This window comes from Aspergillus undulatus (assembly GCF_047715775.1).
Source record: "Aspergillus undulatus strain CBS 261.88 unplaced genomic scaffold BDV17scaffold_1, whole genome shotgun sequence".
NCBI lineage: Eukaryota > Fungi > Ascomycota > Eurotiomycetes > Eurotiales > Aspergillaceae > Aspergillus > Aspergillus undulatus.
The window spans coordinates 901907-919336 of record NW_027396605.1 but is presented as its reverse complement, the minus strand read 5'-3'; the positions used below and the strand labels follow the sequence as shown (position 1 = coordinate 919336).

The 17430-nt window shown below is 50.4% G+C and overlaps 9 protein-coding genes and 1 non-coding gene across 10 annotated transcripts; 7 read left to right on the top strand and 3 right to left on the bottom strand.

Moving 5' to 3' along the window:
• Positions 1 to 185: 185 nt before the first annotated feature.
• BDV17DRAFT_6859 (cytochrome b561 domain-containing protein) lies at positions 186 to 1353 on the top strand. Its single transcript, XM_073764967.1, has 3 exons — positions 186 to 339; positions 405 to 688; positions 755 to 1353. Exons 1-3 carry the CDS (start codon positions 294 to 296, stop codon positions 1091 to 1093), a joined length of 669 nt encoding a protein of 222 aa, XP_073621241.1. The 5' UTR covers positions 186 to 293; the 3' UTR covers positions 1094 to 1353.
• Positions 1354 to 1387: 34 nt separating this feature from the next.
• BDV17DRAFT_249181 (EXPERA domain-containing protein) lies at positions 1388 to 1823 on the bottom strand (the record flags this gene model as incomplete). The annotated part of the gene is made up of 2 exons (XM_073756181.1): positions 1388 to 1636; positions 1695 to 1823. 2 exons carry the CDS (start codon positions 1821 to 1823, stop codon positions 1388 to 1390), a joined length of 378 nt encoding a protein of 125 aa, XP_073621240.1.
• Positions 1824 to 2290: 467 nt separating this feature from the next.
• On the top strand, positions 2291 to 2387 carry BDV17DRAFT_t17. The gene has a single exon. It is a non-coding gene; the product is annotated as a tRNA-His (tRNA).
• Positions 2388 to 2489: 102 nt separating this feature from the next.
• On the top strand, positions 2490 to 5195 carry BDV17DRAFT_249179 (uncharacterized protein). Its single transcript, XM_073756180.1, has 6 exons — positions 2490 to 2812; positions 2879 to 2913; positions 2969 to 3038; positions 3098 to 3265; positions 3326 to 3684; positions 3733 to 5195. Exons 1-6 carry the CDS (start codon positions 2694 to 2696, stop codon positions 4857 to 4859), a joined length of 1878 nt encoding a protein of 625 aa, XP_073621239.1. The 5' UTR covers positions 2490 to 2693; the 3' UTR covers positions 4860 to 5195.
• BDV17DRAFT_249176 (uncharacterized protein) lies at positions 5196 to 7747 on the bottom strand. Its single transcript, XM_073756179.1, has one exon. It carries the CDS (start codon positions 7606 to 7608, stop codon positions 5602 to 5604), a length of 2007 nt encoding a protein of 668 aa, XP_073621238.1. The 5' UTR covers positions 7609 to 7747; the 3' UTR covers positions 5196 to 5601.
• Positions 7748 to 8083: 336 nt separating this feature from the next.
• BDV17DRAFT_286119 (misato family protein) lies at positions 8084 to 9849 on the top strand (the record flags this gene model as incomplete). Its single annotated transcript, XM_073760841.1, has 5 exons — positions 8084 to 8155; positions 8231 to 8433; positions 8494 to 8932; positions 8984 to 9534; positions 9588 to 9849. 5 exons carry the CDS (start codon positions 8084 to 8086, stop codon positions 9847 to 9849), a joined length of 1527 nt encoding a protein of 508 aa, XP_073621237.1.
• Positions 9850 to 10843: 994 nt separating this feature from the next.
• Positions 10844 to 11202, top strand: BDV17DRAFT_286118 (uncharacterized protein; the record flags this gene model as incomplete). The annotated part of the gene is made up of 2 exons (XM_073760840.1): positions 10844 to 11045; positions 11111 to 11202. The coding sequence occupies 2 exons, from the start codon at positions 10844 to 10846 to the stop codon at positions 11200 to 11202; spliced, it is 294 nt and encodes a 97-aa protein (XP_073621236.1).
• Positions 11203 to 12041: 839 nt separating this feature from the next.
• BDV17DRAFT_6752 (Hsp70 family protein) lies at positions 12042 to 15414 on the top strand. Its single transcript, XM_073764940.1, has one exon. The coding sequence runs from the start codon at positions 12128 to 12130 to the stop codon at positions 15137 to 15139; it is 3012 nt and encodes a 1003-aa protein (XP_073621235.1). The 5' UTR covers positions 12042 to 12127; the 3' UTR covers positions 15140 to 15414.
• A 676-nt stretch (positions 15415 to 16090) lies between these two features.
• Positions 16091 to 16513, bottom strand: BDV17DRAFT_286116 (uncharacterized protein; the record flags this gene model as incomplete). Its single annotated transcript, XM_073760839.1, has 1 exon — positions 16091 to 16513. One exon carries the CDS (start codon positions 16511 to 16513, stop codon positions 16091 to 16093), a length of 423 nt encoding a protein of 140 aa, XP_073621234.1.
• Positions 16514 to 16732: 219 nt separating this feature from the next.
• BDV17DRAFT_249169 (uncharacterized protein) lies at positions 16733 to 17409 on the top strand. Its single transcript, XM_073756178.1, has one exon. It carries the CDS (start codon positions 16846 to 16848, stop codon positions 17371 to 17373), a length of 528 nt encoding a protein of 175 aa, XP_073621233.1. The 5' UTR covers positions 16733 to 16845; the 3' UTR covers positions 17374 to 17409.
• Positions 17410 to 17430: the final 21 nt, after the last annotated feature.

The window sequence follows — 17430 nt, the reverse complement described above, 5'->3', positions numbered from 1 at the left end:
GTTCTTTGTGGCTGTGTCAACGACAAGATCCAAGTCTCGCAAATCTCGGTCTCTTGGGAACTATACCAAAACGTGATTGCTGATTCAAACGCCGTCATCAACTATAGTTATGTCGCGTGGATGATTCATCACGATTCGACCCTGGTTGGCAATGTGTACACCAGCAGTGTCGCGGAAGGATGGTAAAACGAAGTATAAAGGAGCCTCTTGCGCCCCTCCAGAATGGCATCGTGGGAAAGAGGATTGCAGGATATTCTGAACCCGAATAGTCCTTTCATACGTCATCAGACGTCATGGATCGCAGCTCGACTATACGGACCCTCCGAGTGTGGGCGTGGTGTATGTACCTCATCACAGATACTTGGAAGCCTGCTGAGCTAACGCCGATGCGTGCTCATGAGCAGTTTCTTTTGCAGCAGCCTGCGGGGCTCAGAATGCCCATGGTCCTCCACAGCTACCGCCAGGAGTCATCTACGAAGATTTGCACCTCGTACCGGCCTTTGCTAAAGCCCATGGGCTGGTGATGGGAATTGCGTTCGCGATCATATTTCCTCTCGGTGCCATCCTTCTGCGTGTGATTCGATCAAAGTACGGCGTTTACGTCCATATCGGGTTCCAGTTACTGGCTTATGTCTTGATGATCGCCGGACTGGCAACTGGTATTCGAGTTGGAAAGATCCTTGATCGGGTACGTGCCTCATTTGTATCGCGGGAGTCCATTCTCGATTGCCGCAGATAAGCTAATAGGTTCAAGCTCCATAATAATGGCCACACGATTCTTGGTACTGTCATCGTCGTTTTCCTCCTAATCCAACCATTCATTGGCTTTTGGCACCACTACCGATTCAAGAAAACCCAGGCAGCCGGTATATGGACTCACATCCATATTTGGCTCGGAAGAATCTTTATTCTTTTGGGGATTATAAACGGCGGCACTGGTCTGAAGTTGGCAGATAACACGACAGGTGGGATTATTGCATATGGCGTGGTTGCAGGCGTGTTTGGCGTCGCTTATGTTGCAATTGCGGTTTTGCGTCAAGGAAAAGTGATTCTAAAGGAGAAGGAGACGACGCCTGAGACGGCACAGATCTGATTGGAACGGCCAGAAGCTGAGGAGTATATTCAGCTTGTTTTCAAGGTCAAGATGCAAGATGTTTGTATGCGTAATGCTGGTAAATAGGCAGATGTGCGAGAAATGCACTGTTGTCATGTCGCCTGGGTGATAAGGTCGTGCACTCAGAGCAACATGACAGATTCTACTTCCCATCACCTGGACTTTCGGGACAAAGAGTCACATTCAAGTCTCTTCATGGTATGAGATATCGTTCTGATACTTTGGTAGAGATAAACTGGGTGCGTATCAGTGACGGTCTGAGAGAGTGTGAATTCAAGGCAACCAACTGGCAGGAATGACAATCCAGATGAAATTCATCAAGAAATAATAAACCCAAAAGTAAAACCGTTCAGGCCGGCAATATGACCGTTCGTGAACGTAATCGTCATATAGACTGGTCGCATAATATAGGACATCGCCATAAAGATGCGCCATGCAAACGATGATTTGCAGTGGATGGCGGAGGGAATGACTGAAGAGAATAGTGTAGGCAGTCCCGAAGCATAGCGGTCCCCAGAGAAGCTCTCAAAGCGTCAGCAAAAAAACCCTGCCGACTCTAGCATTCATGGACCTCACTCACCACAGTGATTGTCTCCATGCAAAGAACGAGCGTGTCAGCTGTCATATAGCGCGAATCGGAAAGCGCGTACTCCTTCCATAGCTGGCCAAAGAAATCTTGAGCAGACGCCATGCATTCATGATTGAACATAAAATAGCCTTCGAAGAAGCAGTGGAGAGTGCCCGCTAGATGGTTGGCATCTTTCTTAGTATAGTGTCAATTGGGTATCAGGGTAATAGCGTAAACTCATACAGAGAACAAACCATAGAATGGCAATCCGGTTGGCTTTCCCCAGGTTTGGCCGCATCCACACAGTCAGCATCAATGTTGCGCCCAGGAGACCCGCACTGCCCAGGCTGGCAGTCGACAACAAGCCGAGGACCGACGTGCCATTTGTTGTATAGCCGACAATTTGCGCGTCAAGCGGATAATAAGGATGGGAGCTAGTGCTGTCCATATTCTCAGGCCTGTGATGCTGTATCTGGAGCAGAGGCCACGGTAACGGAGAGGAGAAAGTGTAGAGTGGGCGGTTCCTGGGTGGTCTCCGTAAGCAATGTTGCTGTACACCATTGGTCTTTGCCTCTAAAAGCAGAGATTGGGCGACTGATAACCAATCAGGTGCCATAGTCTAGTGGTTATGACATCACGTTGTGGTTAAGGTTGATACCAGAACCGTGCCCCGTGATAGCCCCGGTTCGATTCCGGGTGGCGCCATTGTTCCTTAATTCTTTTTTGCTCTTCTACTATTATTCTCTGTCGCACAAGTGGAATGTGTGGGAAGGAAGCCAGCTTTGGTCTAGATTGGATATCCGATACGCTAGCCATTTATGGTTAGTGCGTGCGTACGCGGCAAGAGCTCCAACTTCCAAGGCTCCAACCGCCGTCTCCGCAGCCCCGTAGACTCTGGTGCGGTCGCCGTCTGTCAGTCTTTCATCTCCAATGCAGACTCCCCAGTCTTTCTGGTCTATCCGGGAGGTCTAATGGGGCCTGAACGCTCTCTTCTTGACGCGTAACAGCGCGATGGACCGTCATTCAGTGAAAAAGAAGCCCCAGGGGCTTGAGGTGCCCCGCACTTCAGCTAATGAAGCGCCGCCTGGCATCGCGGCGCTCTTCGTGATTCACTTCGATATCAAAGCTGGGTGAGCTTACAATGTGCCTGCGTTGGCTTCTTGATAATGGAGTGCTAATTCTCGATGCTTTGTTAGGTATATGGTAACCTGGAAACGCACCGTCCCCGGAGGTGAGTTGACCTCAATGTGATCGCACTTGAACTCAGCTGATATCACTGGCAATAGTTGAAGTCGAAGGCGCCGTCGAGTACAAATCGCTACCATCGGGCCTACATAATGTATCGGAAGATCTGGTGTATGTACAAAGCCCTGAATATCGCTTCTCCTATTCCTAACCGCAAGGTCCTTGGCTAGGTATTTCGTCCACGAACAGTATGCTGGCATCAGCGCATTCGTCAACCAACCCGCGGAAGAGTCGGAGCGCAATGCAAAAATGTTCTCAATCGGAGTTTTGGTGCCCCTGAGCTCTGGAAGGTTAGGTAAAAGCTGGAGACACGCCTCAAAGTTGAGGGAACTAGCTCAGTGCGTAGCAACTGAGCCTTGGTATCTCTTGCAAGACCCAATCTAATACATGTGCTGCAGGCGATATTGCGAGCAAGAGTTTGACACGAAAAATTTGTTGGAATACTGGGAAACATACGAGCTTTCTGCAACAGATACATCAGCGATGCCGCCCGATTCGCCGCTCGAGTCTCCTCTGAGTTTCCGACTGCGAGCAAACGGCGAGCGACCCGATTCTCTCAAACGAACCCGAGCCATCAGCGATGCGATGGTGCTAGAAACGTCCAGGCCGGCCCTGACTCCTTTCCATCCAGCGTCGTCGCTCCCTGATTTTCTCGACTCTTTCGGCCCACTTCTGTTCCCATTGTATAGAGCAGCATTGCTACGCAGACGAGTCCTTTTTATGGCGGAAGCGCCTGTGCAAATACCATGTAACTATGGTATGTTCCCGCTCACATCTTGATAAGACTGTGCTAATTGTAGTGCAGTGTACGATTTGTCATTGTTAGCCTCATTACCGCACTCCCTCCTTCCTCTACTCCCTCCGGATAGGTTACCGTCATTGCGACCTCGCGCACTCTTCAATGTTGGCGTTTATGATATCCCATACCTTTCATCCTTCATCGGGGCATCGCCAGATTCCGAGCCCGATAGCGCTTGGATTGCTTGCAGCACAGATAGTGTTCTGAGCATGAAACCAGAATTGTTCGATGTCCTCGTCACGTTGCCCCCCTCTCACTCAAAGAATGCCGCAGATAAGGTCTATCCCACAATTTCCGTACCCTCCGTGTCCCAAGACAATAAAACGTCACAGCGAACGGAGCTGAAAGCCACCCAACGCGATGTACGACGATACACAACCCTGCGCAAAGGCTTACACCGTGTGTTCAAGGACGAGAGCACTCGTTCCGAAAACGACAATGACGATGATAACTCAGACACCGCTTCGACATTTTCCTCCAGCCCTATCGTTGAACGTTTGTCATGGACTCGACTAGCTTACACCTCCTTTATCTGGTGGGCGTCGGCCGGCGAAAAACGCGACGGGTTTTCCGAGGAGGAAGAAGAGCACGAAATCGAACAAGATGCCCGCCTCCTTGCAAGCGTAGACAGCCTGCCCGACCCTCCCACAGGCTCAATACGACAACGAAGCATGCGAGCCGGCCAAGCACCGACGCAACCCCCGGAGATCGCCCTCATAGCATACTTCCGTCAGCTGACCACCCGGATATTCGCCACACTCTCCGATGTAATAGCTCAACAAGATGAGCAGCACGGCGCCGACCCAGAAATCGACATTTCCACCCCGTACGAAGACGAGATCGGCGACTCCGAGGATCCCACTGGTACAGTCACAACCTCAGACCCCAGCGGCGAAGACGAGTCCCTCTCCCCGCTTCTGGGCTATGTCCTAGATCCCCAAAACCAAACCGATACCCGACCCTCCAATAAAGAAACCGTCATACTCAGCGCAGAAGACATGGCCGAAATGGGTCTCGACACGTGGAGCGCGGCGGATCGGATCTTTGTCGAGGAGCTTGTTCTCACGTGGTGGGGGCGAACTGCCTATGTTGATAGTGCGCGGATCAGATGCTGTGGGATTTCGATTATCTGATGCGAGATATAGGTGGTCTGTCCTCTTTTATCATCTACCGTTATTCTGAAGAAGGGTTGTCATATTATATCTATTATCTCGCGCACGCAGATGGATTGTACATACTATACATACTTATATTGTTGCGATATTTCCTTCTCTGTTCCTGTTAGCTAAGCTGGGCTGCTACCTGAATGTGGATTGTTGATACCTTTGTCATTTGGTTGTGAGACGTATCTTAGGAGGACAATGTCTATCTAGCTTCATTCCGTTGCTGTACTTTGTATTATTCAGACAACAGTCACGGGATAGAATCCAATAAGCATATATATGTGTACCGAGAATTAAGTGATGACAAGAGAACAACACCAAGTATGCAATGCAAAACAAAGGAAATATGAGAGGTCATCTCGTGTCTAGTCTAAAGGAAGGAATAAGTCCGGCAAACAATGGTTTATGTTCTGGACGAAAATGATATACAAGAAAAGAAGTCAAAATCAAAACATAAGCGTAGCCGCTGTGATGCAAGCAGGAAAAATTAATTACGCACCCGAACGAAGTAAACCTCCCCAAAAGACCAGAAAAGAAGAGAGAAAAAGAAAGCCGCATAAAATGCCCTTGTACGCAATGGGGGAATGCGTTAATGGGAAAACGCCAAATTGCTGGAACCATGGGGTATCTCGAGACAGTGTCATCACAACTAGCCAAGCAATCAACAGCCACCATCGCTCCTTCGCCTTTATGCCGCTGATACAAATGGCCGTCAGCGGAAGATCCTCATCGGGGCACTCATGTCTCTGCGGCTTTTTCTGACGCCTTCACCCCGAGGATCGCTGTGCTGCACGCCAGGGATTCTCCGAGCGACTCGTGCTGGAGTAACGTTGAGACCTCCGGCACGAAAACCAGCATCACTAGCGCTGACGGATCGGTTCATTGCGTTGGTCCTTCCCCGTCGGGCTCTGATTTGGGCTAGTGCTTCTTCCCGGCTGATAGGCGTGCCTGGAGCAGCAACGAACTGACTCGATGTCTCCTCTTCGTTTCGCAGAGGGATTCTCTTGACGTTGTGAATTTCATTCACATTCTCGGCGCTAGTCCAGCGTTCATATTTCGATTGCCACTGCGCTTCAGCAGTCATTGGATCATCATGAGCTCCTGGAGTCAAATCTCTGGAATAAGCTTCACCTTGAGGAATTGATTGAGAAAGCACTTCATTTGGATGGGAGTCATACTTCGGGACAGAAGCGACGGAAGCAGAGGAAGCTTCGGGCCGACTTCGAGATCTGGTGGGCGAAGGTTCCGAATTGTGAAGCGTTGCATCTTGAGCCTGCTTTTGAGGTGGCGACCGAACAGGTGAAGGTATTGTGCGGAAGGTCCCTGTGACCGGCGAGAATGTGATGAGCGGTTCCCCAATTTCCTCCTGGATCTCCGCATGAGCCTCCTCTTGCGTGTCGTCCTCCTGAGGCTCTTCTTCTTGGAACCCTTCCCCTTGAATGTCCTCCATCTTCACCTCGTCCTCAATCTGGGCCTGGATTTCTTCCGGCCGGGTCTCTTCTTCGATGGCTTCTGTTTGAGGTGAATCCTCCTCCGCTTGCTGATGAGTACCGTCTTGGGCTTCGGGAATATGGCATTCGTGCTCTTCCAATTGCTCGTGCGTTTCTTGCTCCTGGGCTGCTATAGCCTGTTTCTTGGCGCGAGCCTCGTTCTCCTTCCTTTCAAGTTGGCGGCAACCGCATACCCTAAACATGCACTGAACTTGCATAAACTCAATCAGGTCTTCTGCATCGGCTCTCAACTTCTTCTCGTCTTCAAGCTCCTCCACCAATCTGTCGAGAAGTTCTTGTACTGTAAGAGGACGTTCGTCTTCGAAATGCTCGGTGTATTTTATAGGTAGGGGCTCGGATAATCTCATCGCCTTCTTTGGCGGAGTAGATTCACGTGGAGTAGCGCCTCCTTTCTCCATCACGGGGACATCGTCTTCAGCAGGTCGCTTGGGTTTTCGAGGGCTGGGCGTCATTATCAAGGCAAGATCTCCCTCTGCTATCGACATCCTACTGATGCCCTGCTTCTTGATCTCTCGCGCCCTGGCGTGTTGTAAAGTAATCGCATGGTTCGTCGCCTCAACGGTCCGTAATCGGCCTTTGACCTCCTCGAGTTCCTCTGTTAAGCCTGCGATCGCATAGGCACGTTCAAATGCTTCCTGTTTTGCCTTTTCTTTCGAGTCTCGTTCGGACTGGACCTCTTGGCTGAGGCTTTTAGCTTCCGCCCTCACGTGCTTCAATTCCTCCTGCGTTTTGACAAGTGTAGAACCGGCGCGAAAAGCCTCTTTCCGCGCCTTCCGGATTTCCTTCTCGAATATCACTCTCTCGTGTGCCTGGCGTTCTTTAGCGGCCTGGAGTTCCTCTAATAATGACTCGAGCCTTTCGCTGATTCGGCGTTCCCGCGACTGGGCTTCGGACAGCTGTTCAGTCGCACGAGACAGAGCTGATTCAGCTTCTTCACGTCCTAGAATGGCTCGTTGAAGAGCCGCAGTTCCTCCAGCTGATGACGATCCCATCGCTGGCCTTGTTGGGCTACCACCGGGGGATAACGTATTCAGATAAGCGACCCTGGATTGTACATCGGAGAGACCTCTGTTGTTCTTGCATTGAAGACGTAGAGCATCGGACACGGATGATGGCGAGTTGGGGATGTTTTCTCGGTTCATGCGCTCTGGCGATAGGGGATTGAGCGCCTTTGTTGGGCTAGACCGGATACTTGACGGCGAATCCATGGCCGGTTAGATGGATTTAGAATTGTGTCAGAAATTATGTTCGTGTAGTTCGATGCTGAGCATGAGGATGATTTTTGTATGTTATATGCGAAGAGCGGGCTGAGCGGGGAGAAATCGTCGTTTCTCTAGCGGTGATACCACAACACACCCGCGGAACATGTCAACAGTGCCCGATTCGGCCAGTATCCGCATGGCACGTGACTGGCCGTCAGTTGCCCTTGACAACGCCGAGATAAGATCACGTGAACATTATCGAAGGGTTCTGTATCAGTCAGATGGTCCGTGCTTATCGCCCACACTTCTTGGATTTGATCCAAGCTTTGTACATATTTCGTCGATCCTCGTTTCACCTTGGGATATTGCATCTAAACGTACGTCATATATTTAGCCGCAATGGTCCGTGGGCTCCTGCTAAATTTGCAGGCTCCCCTCTTGACAAATTATCGATGCTCCCTGAAATAGTGTGATTATCAACATGCACGAGATCGTCACCCTTCAACTGGGCCAACGAGCAAACTACTTGGCAACCCATTTTTGGAATCTTCAGGTGAGCACCAAGTCGCATAGCGCCGGTCTGTAGAGGTGGCGCTATACAAAGGACGTAGCTGAAGATTATGCTCAGGAATCGTACTTCACATATAACGGACAAGAGGAGTCTCCAGTAGACCATGACGTCCACTTTCGGCCGGGCGTTGGAGCAGATGGCGGAGAAACTTTTACACCGCGGACGTTGATATATGACCTGAAAGGCGCTTTCGGTACTCTCCGTAAAAATAATGCCCTGTACGAATTGACCGAGGATTTGGCTCCCGGACAAGGCCTCTGGTAAGCTACTCTGACCCCCTTCAAGTCAATTGCATTAGTATGCGATATTCACGAGCATAGGGACGGCCGAGAGATTCTTCAACAACTAAATCCAATTCCTCAGAGCGATTATCAAAAGAGCCTCGACGCAGGCACTCCAGCTCCTCAGCTCTCATCAGAGACCGTTCGGTTCTGGTCTGATTATAATCGAGTCTTCTACCATCCCCGGTCAATCGTGCAGCTGAATGACTATGAACTCAACTCCAGCATCATGCCCTTTGAAGACTGGAATCTTGGAGAAGATCTTTTTAACGACCTCGATAAGGAGCATGATCTGCTGGATAGAGACGTACGGCCATTTGCCGAAGAGTGCGATCAGCTACGTGCCTTGCAGATCTTCACGTCATCTGATGATGCCTGGGCTGGCTTCACAGCCAGATATGTGGATAGACTTGTCGACGAGTACGGAAAGAAGGCAGTACTTGTGTGGGCAATAGAAGATGGCCGAAGAGCTCAGCAAGTAAGTAGTTCGTCAGCTTCACTGAAAAAGGCGTCTGACAATCCGCTGCAGCAAAGCAAGTTCAAGCGTGAGATGAACAAAGCTCGATCTGTGTATTCTATCTCGCCCGAGGCAACGATGTATACGCCCATCATCGACCCTCCGACTCGGCTCCCCAGCACTGTTCGAGTTAACACTAGCTCCGAGTGGCACACTTCTGCGTTGATCAGCATGGCTATGGAAAGTGTAACTCTTCCGACACGACTACGGCCATATCAAAACTTCGAGTCATTGCTAGCAGGCGACGACAGTATCCGGCGAATATTCGAGCTACAGGCGTCCATCATTCCTTCAGCGGACCATGACAACCAACGCCAAAAGCCGACGAAGCGGCCCAATCAGATTGAACCGTCCGGACCAGGGTCTTCGAAGGTGAAAACCGAATTCGACATAGATTTTACTTACGACGGCGCAAACAGCGACAAGGCAAATGTTTTCAACCAGCTTCAAGTCTTCCGTGGCGCCGAGCCAGACGATGAAGACGAGGACGAACACCCACTGGAAGAAGACCTAGGAATTCTTCGAAAGATGCGACTATACAACTCACAGCCAATGTTCCATAGGTGAGAAGACCCCTGTCTCGCAATGCAATAAAAGTCTACTAACCCATATCTAGGTTCCACACACCACTTCCGTACCCAGTTCTCGACAGCTTCCCCAACGACATGGTCGCTGTCTCCACGCCCGAAAACAAAGTGAACATGGTTGCTGTGCTCACGTCGTCAACTCGGACGGCTGACAGGACAAGAACTCTGGAGTCCGTAGCAAGCCGGGTGATTGCGGTGGATGAGCGCGAAAATCTTGTCAACGGGCTGGGGGAGATCCGGGAAAATTATGAGACCGGCTGGATGAGTGACTCTGACTTTGATGATGACTAGGATGTAAAAACTTCGCGAATCACAAATCAATAATAACATTTGAAGAAAGCGGTGCATTCGTCACTCTAAATAGATGACACTACATGATTGCACTGAAAAACCAAGACTTACAGCGTGCTGTTGGGCTCTCCCCAATGTATCCCTACGCACTCGCGCACCACTTAGTATTACTCAACTTGAGCCTGCTCTGCTTCTCTGTACGCTCTGCCATTGAGTCTTGCCAACGACTTCACCATACAATCTTCCTAGATAGCGCTTGCTGATAGCCTGGATTTTTGGGCACGATAGGCCTGACAATGCACAGGCCTCTTTCACCAACAAAGTGCTCCATCGTCACAATGCAAAAACAACGGGGTTACTTTTATCTTTCTCCTTTCTTCCCGTGTATAAAGGCATTTTTCTCATGCCTGGGACAGTGCAGCCCAGGCCACATGTAGTGATTGCTTGGGAAAGTGGCCCAATGTCATTGGATTGGCAGTCAAAAGAGTGTGAACATATACTGTTCAATACTGATCGAGACATATGGGATTATGGACAGCGTCGCAGTGTCAAGACCAGGCACGGAATATAGAAAGGTCATTAAATTTCCTGATATGGACTATCACCGAGACCAGCAAGACAGGTCTACAACTCAACGTCACTTCCGACTAGAAGGTCAGTATGGACAACCGCCACACATCACGAAAGATAGCAACTGGTGTTGCATATCACCTTGATCGAGCTGGCTTCCCGAGCATCCTCTTCGGCTGGCTGGCTCTGGCTCTGGCTCTGGTTGGAAGCGACCAAGTGAACACCGTGAGTATTTTCCACAATAACGCCCACCCCGATAACGCACATATCCACTAACTAAACTACCTTGCAGGAAATTGATTTTGTCATTCCCGTCAGCCGTCAATGAACTGGTCAGGGCTGGTTACAAACGCTGCACAGATCCCGCATGCAACGAGCTGAATATCGATCGAGTGGGAGATACAAATCCGGATCTTGGTCTACCATGTCGAAAGCCCGGTACCATTTCGTCCCCAAAGCGCATTTCCGTCTTGGGCTGGGCAAATATCTTTTATTGCTGCACTGCAAATCTGCATTCCTCTGGTGGCTCCCAGACTTTACAGCTCTCCCACCTTCCCATGAGGACCCGCACCTTATGCTTTCGAATGATCCTCGACTACAACCGTACCGGAAAGGCGCCGAGTCAGGTGCGTGGACAGGATTGTATCCTGCTAAGGTCCTTAACCCGAACTCTTTTACTGACGATCTATAGGCCAATATGCTCAGCAAGCTGGCCGACGGCCTCGACGAACGGGTAAAAAAGACATGTCAGGCCCCAATTCCGTCTTGCGTGGAACTGCTTGAATAGACGTGTGTCCGGCCCCACTGGTGATTTCTATGAGCTACTGCAGTTGCGTGAGAGGTTGATCAAAGGCAAAGAACTTGGTACCCTGCCACCAGTGGTAGACTATGCTCATACTCAGTTCCATGCCTGACTACCATGGTTCTAACAGAAAGCTCTGGGACATGGAGGACCTGCTCTACTCTCCTTTTTTGTTTTGTTTTCTTTTGCTTGTCTCCTGCTTTATTGAGGTCATCAGTCTGTTTGTAATTCATTCAACGAGTGATTTAGATATTTGCTAGTATAGACTTGATAGGACAGACTGTGCCGGTAACTTTCTATCTTAAACATTAACTCTTAGATGTGCAGAGTTCGACAATTTGCTTACCACAGGACTGCCTAGGTCTGCCCCTCACTATGGCGACAAAAAAGACCAAACTGGCGTACAGGTGATTTGAGATAGAATATGGGTACAACATGAAGAGGAATAGAGTCGTTGCTCTTCAAAACACTGTAGGTTGTGAAAGCAGTATGTAGTGACAAACACTGCAAACACCCAACGTGGCCTCTTGAGCCCAAGGAAGCCGCAACTTAATTATTGTTCACATCGACAAGCTCACTGCGACTATTGATCACATCCTGCCAGGTGGCCAGTATCTTCTTGAGATTCTGTCCTGAATGGCTTGTCTTACTACTTAATATTCCTTCTTTCTCTTGTTCTTATATCTTTACACCACCGCACTCCTTTCAGGCTATTGATTCTACAGCTAATTAGTTGGTCGACTCGAGCATCATACTCTACCTACACTGGGTCACGGATTAAATAGACTCGACTTCGCTCTTTTGCGCCCCAGCTGCCTTAAGGGTATACTGGTTCCTAGTGATCGCTGACGTGGTGACACTTTGCTTATCGCCTTTGACGCCTCACAGCAGGCGAACCAACAGACAATGGCTCCCGGTGGCCGACGAAGAACGAATCCACTATCACTTTTCTCGACCTCACCCCTCCTTTCCCTCGCAATCGTCCCCTTCCTCATCTTCTTTCTGAGCTTTCCCACTCCCACAGCTGCCGCGGGTTCAGCAGTTCTTGGGATCGATGTCGGCACAGAATACCTGAAAGCGGCGCTCGTCAAGCCAGGAATTCCATTGGAGATTGTGCTCACGAAGGATTCGAAGCGCAAGGAATCAGCCGTCGTTGCCTTCAAACCCACTCGACAAAACGATGCCGCGTTTCCGGAGCGGTTCTACGGCGGTGATGCTCTTGCATTGTCTGCGCGATACCCCGACGATGTCTACGTGAACCTTAAGACGCTCCTCGGTCTTCCCTTCAACGACGGAAAGGGTGAGCTCGTTGAAACGTACCACGAACGCTATCCTGCTCTGAGATTGGAGGACGCTCCTGGTGAGCGGGGCACTATCGGCCTACGAAGCAACAGACTAGGCGAGGAGGAAAAGAAAGATGCTTTCCTTATTGAGGAGTTGTTGGCTATGCAGCTTAAGCAGATCAAGCTCAACGCAGACAACTTGGCCGGTAAGGGATCCGACGTCAAAGACGCCGTGATCACGTATCCGTCGTTCTACACCGCAGACGAAAAGAGGAGTCTGCAACTAGCGGCCGAACTGGCAGGCTTGAACGTTGATGCCTTTATCAGTGATGGTCTCGCCGTCGGACTCAACTATGCGATGAGCCGGACATTTCCCAGTGTCTCTGATGGAGAGAAACCCGAGTACCACGTTGTTTATGACATGGGCGCTGGCTCCACTACTGCCTCCGTCCTCCGCTTCCAGAGTCGCAAGGTTAAAGACGTTGGAAAATTCAACAAGACTATTCAGGAAGTCCAGGTTTTGGGAACGGGATCAGACAGGACACTTGGCGGCGATGCTCTCAACGATCTTCTTGTCGGGGACATGGTCTCACAGCTCGTTGAGGATAAGAAATTGAAGGATCGTGTTACTGTCGCAGATGTGCGCGCACACGGAAAGACGATGGCGAGACTGTGGAAGGATGCCGAAAAAGCTCGTCAGGTCCTTAGCGCTAACAGCGAAACCGGCGCTTCATTCGAGAGTCTTTACGATGAAGACGTCAACTTCAAGTACCGTGTGTCCCGCTCCAGGTTTGAGGAGCTCGCAGAGCAGCATATTGGGCGCGTTGGAAAGCCTCTTGAACAAGCTCTGGCAGCTGCCGGACTTTCGCTGAATGATATCGATTCTATTATCTTACACGGTGGGTCAATCCGTACGCCCTTTGTTCAGAAGGAACTCGAAGCTATCTGCGGTGGATCTGAAAAGATCAGGACCAACGTCAACGCCGATGAGGCAGCCGTCTTTGGTGCTGCGTTTAAAGGAGCCGGTCTCAGCCCTAGTTTCCGGGTCAAGGAAATTCGTGCTAGTGATGCTTCAGGTTACCCCGTTGTTCTCAAGTGGCCTTCTGAATCCAAGGAGAGACAGCAAAAGCTTTTTACTCCTACTTCTCAGGTTGGACCCGAGAAGCAGGTCACGGTGAAGAACCTGGAAGATTTTGAGTTTAGCTTTTACCAGCAGGTCCCAACTGTCGAGGATGTGGTTGAGGTACCTGTTCTTGGAGTGACAACGCAAAACCTCACCGCTTCTGTCAACAAGCTAAAGGAAAGTTTCGGCTGCTCGGCTGCCAACATCACCACCAAGTTCTCCATTAGACTTAACCCCCTTGACGGTCTTCCCGAAGTTGTTGATGGCTCCGTCAGCTGTGAGGTGGAACCTTCTATGTTAGGCAGTGTTGCCGAAGGTGTTAAAGGATTCTTTGGCCTGGGTTCCAAGAAGGATGACCAGGTACCTCTTGGAGAAGATGGCGAGCCGAACGAGTCTGTTACTCTGGAAGCTGAAGAGCCTCAAGCATCAGCATCTTCCTCCGCCGACGATGCCGTTACAACAGACGCTGCCAAAGACAGCAAGAAGGCTGCACCTCAACCCCGATTGGAGGTTATTCCCATTAATTTCACCAGCTCACCGCTTGGTATTCCCGCCCCATCCCCAGCCGAGCTCGCGCGCATCAAGGACCGTCTTGCAGCCTTTGATGCCTCAGACCTTGATCGCCTTCTTCGTGAAGAGGCTCTGAATGAACTGGAGTCCTTCATCTACAGGACTCGCGATCTATCGGAGGATGAGGAGTTTGTGAAGGTGCTTAAAACGGATGAACTGGCCGCCCTTATCGAGAAAGTTTCTGCGGCTGGCGACTGGATCTATGCCGCGGAGGACGCCAAAACGTCCGAGTTCAAAGAGAAATTGAAGGCTCTAAAGGACATTGTCGACCCGGCGTTGAAGCGAAAGCAAGAAAACGCCGCTCGCCCTGCGCGTGTGCAGTTATTACAGGATTCACTTAAGAACGCCCAGATGGTCATTGATGTCATGGGCAAACAAATCCAGCAGGACGAGGAAATCTACTCTTCAAGCCTCGCGGCTAGCACATCGACGGCCAGCGAGCCAGAGGCCTCCGCACCGGCTGATGCCGATGCCGATACCGATAACGATGGCCTGGAAGACGACGCATACAGCACCTCAACTACCGAAACCGCATCAGCCAAAACCACCCCTGAGCCCGCCGCCCTGAAATACTCGATCTTCCAGCCTTCAGACTTGACGAGTCTATCCGAGACAGTCGAATTCGCCACCTCGTGGCTCGAAGAACGTCTCGTCCTCCAGGAGCAACTAAGCCCCACAGACGACCCCTCCCTGACTGTCGCCGAAATCGACTCACACCTCAAGCGCATCGAGCGCGTCTCAAACCGCATCTACGAGAAGATGGGCGCCGCGGCAGCTAAGAAGTCCTCTGGCGAGAAATCTACGAAGAAGAACGGCAAGAAGAGTAAGACGGAGAAGGAGAAGCCGGCGGAGAAGACGCCGGACGAAGAGAAAGAGAAGAAGGAAACAGAGGACAAGAAAGAAGACGAGAAGCCAAACTACAACAAGAAGGACGAGTTGTAAAGATAGAAAAGAGATGCTTGTCGATCGTTTGGTTTGTGCCGACCGCGTGCGATTATTATTTCACTGTTATGAAAAGATACCGGCGCTTGCTCAACCTCATTGCTAGGTTGCTGTTTGCTGCTTGTACACTAGGCTAGGCCAGATAGAGGACATGATGCATTATGAATCTACTTATTAGTCTGCACTTCGTTTTTGGGATCTCGTTGGATACGATACATCCAATGCTGTTCGAGCAGCTGGTAGTAGGTATCAATTGCTAATCATACATGCTGTACGTTATGTTCAAAGCCATAGATAGGTACAGTATTAGTTGGAACAGCCGGGTCACAACCTTGGGACAATTGAGTCAATAGAAAGAACGCCTGGGGTATAACTAATCGATCAAAATACAAAGTACAGAGAAGCTCAACATCCATTGGCGGAGTAGCTGAGGATCTTACTCTCTTCCCAGTTTAATCCGCTTCATGGATCAAGACCAGCAGCCACTTTGACCGGCCGGTTCACAATTGCATGAGGACAAGGCAGGGTAGATCAAGGCAGGTAGATGTCCTCAACAATCAACATCCATATCAACCTCCTCTCTCTTCCTTAAGAAAGCTGGTTCCTCAAAATCATCCAAGTCCATCGTATCATTCCCGCTCTTGTGCTTCTGCGCCGCAACAGCACGACGTCGCTGGGTGTTGAGTGTAGGTGAGAGGATCGCTCGTCCGTGTGTTACTGGATGTTGACGCAGCGGATCCTGCCAGGCATAACCAATTTCATACGAGTTCGGTATAACACCATCGTTGTCTTCCACTCCGCCCATTTCGTCTTCGTAGGGATCGAAGTCGAAGTCTTGGTGGGTGCGTTTCTTTTGATGAGGTGTTAGCGTAGGAGTCTCGAGTTCGGAGTCGATGGATTCTTGGCTGCTGGGAGGGAGGGAGAAGGCGTCGTTTTCTTCGTCCGTTGTGATTATTTGGTTGTTGAGTGAGGGAGGGGGAGCGGTTGCGGGGTGTGGTAATCATTCGATTTGGCCATTCCGCTAAATGGCGCGAGTTCTGGGCGGGCAGTGGGTATATTGTAGGTTGTTGTAGTCCTTGCTTTCAGTGTGCTAGAGTTGTCTTCAGGAAGGATATGTTCCTCCGCCTTCGCGTGGTTCGTCTTGTATCCATCTGCAATGGACTTGCGCACGCGCATCCCCACGGAGAGAAGCGACGCCTGGACCTTGGCGGGGACGACCGGGGTCGGGGAGTTTGTGATGGCGGAGTAGTGGTTGTAAGAGAGATGCGAAGGGGTTGAGGGCCCATGAGAGTCGGCAGAGGGAGTGAAGAAGGTGGTTATGGGTGGTTGAAAGCGTCGGCGTTTGGAGTCGACGGGCTTGATTGCGGCAGCCATGATGATTAGTGTAGTGTGTGCTGTGGTATGTGGATGAACGTTGATGTCTTCGAACCAGCGAGGCTTTCTTCTCTGCAACGGAAGAATGCAATGCAAATGCGAGGAATGCAAGAGGAGTGGAGAGTGGAGAGTGGAGAGTGTTAAAAGAAAGCAAGATACAAGATGAGGTCAGGGCGAAAGGGAGTGACAAGAAGAAAGAAGAAAAGAGGCTGGGAATCGGCAAGTGCGGGTGCGGGCGACGCGAAACAACACGGGACGCGCTCGGCCGGACAAAAACCAATATCTCCGTTTCTGGCACTTGCATTTCAACCTCACCACCGCACAAATATACAATGGACATCTCCAACCTCTCAGCCCAGCCCACTGCCCTCCCAACCGCATTTCCCAATTGCTGCCTTTCTCTTTCTACATCACTCCTATCCCACCTCTCCACTCTCCTCCCCAAACTCCCCAACTTCACCCTCTCAATCGGCAGCGGCTCGGGTCTCCTCGAAGCCATGGTCACACACCTCCATCCCGATGTCTCAATAGAGGGCGTGGAGGTCAATTCCTCCGTGAACTTGTATATCGCAGAGGAAGACATGAATGTTGTCAGCGGGACATGGGATTTGCTTCCTCGTGCTGCGCAGGCCAAGGCGTGGATGTTTGTGTATCCCCGAGAGCCGAAGCTGGTTACGAAGTATATTGAAATGTATGGGGATTGCGGAGAAGTTGAAATGATTCTGTGGCTTGGTCCAAGGGCGGATTGGGCTGATTATGAGGAGTCTCTGAGGAATTCAGTGTTTTGTGATTTGAGCGTACAGGATGTCGGGTTGGCCGAGTTTGAGATGCTTGTTACTGCGAAAAGACCTTCAAGATGATCAAGATAAATGAAGAATACGATAAGAAGCCATAAAGTGGGTCAGTAAAAGGTTTAA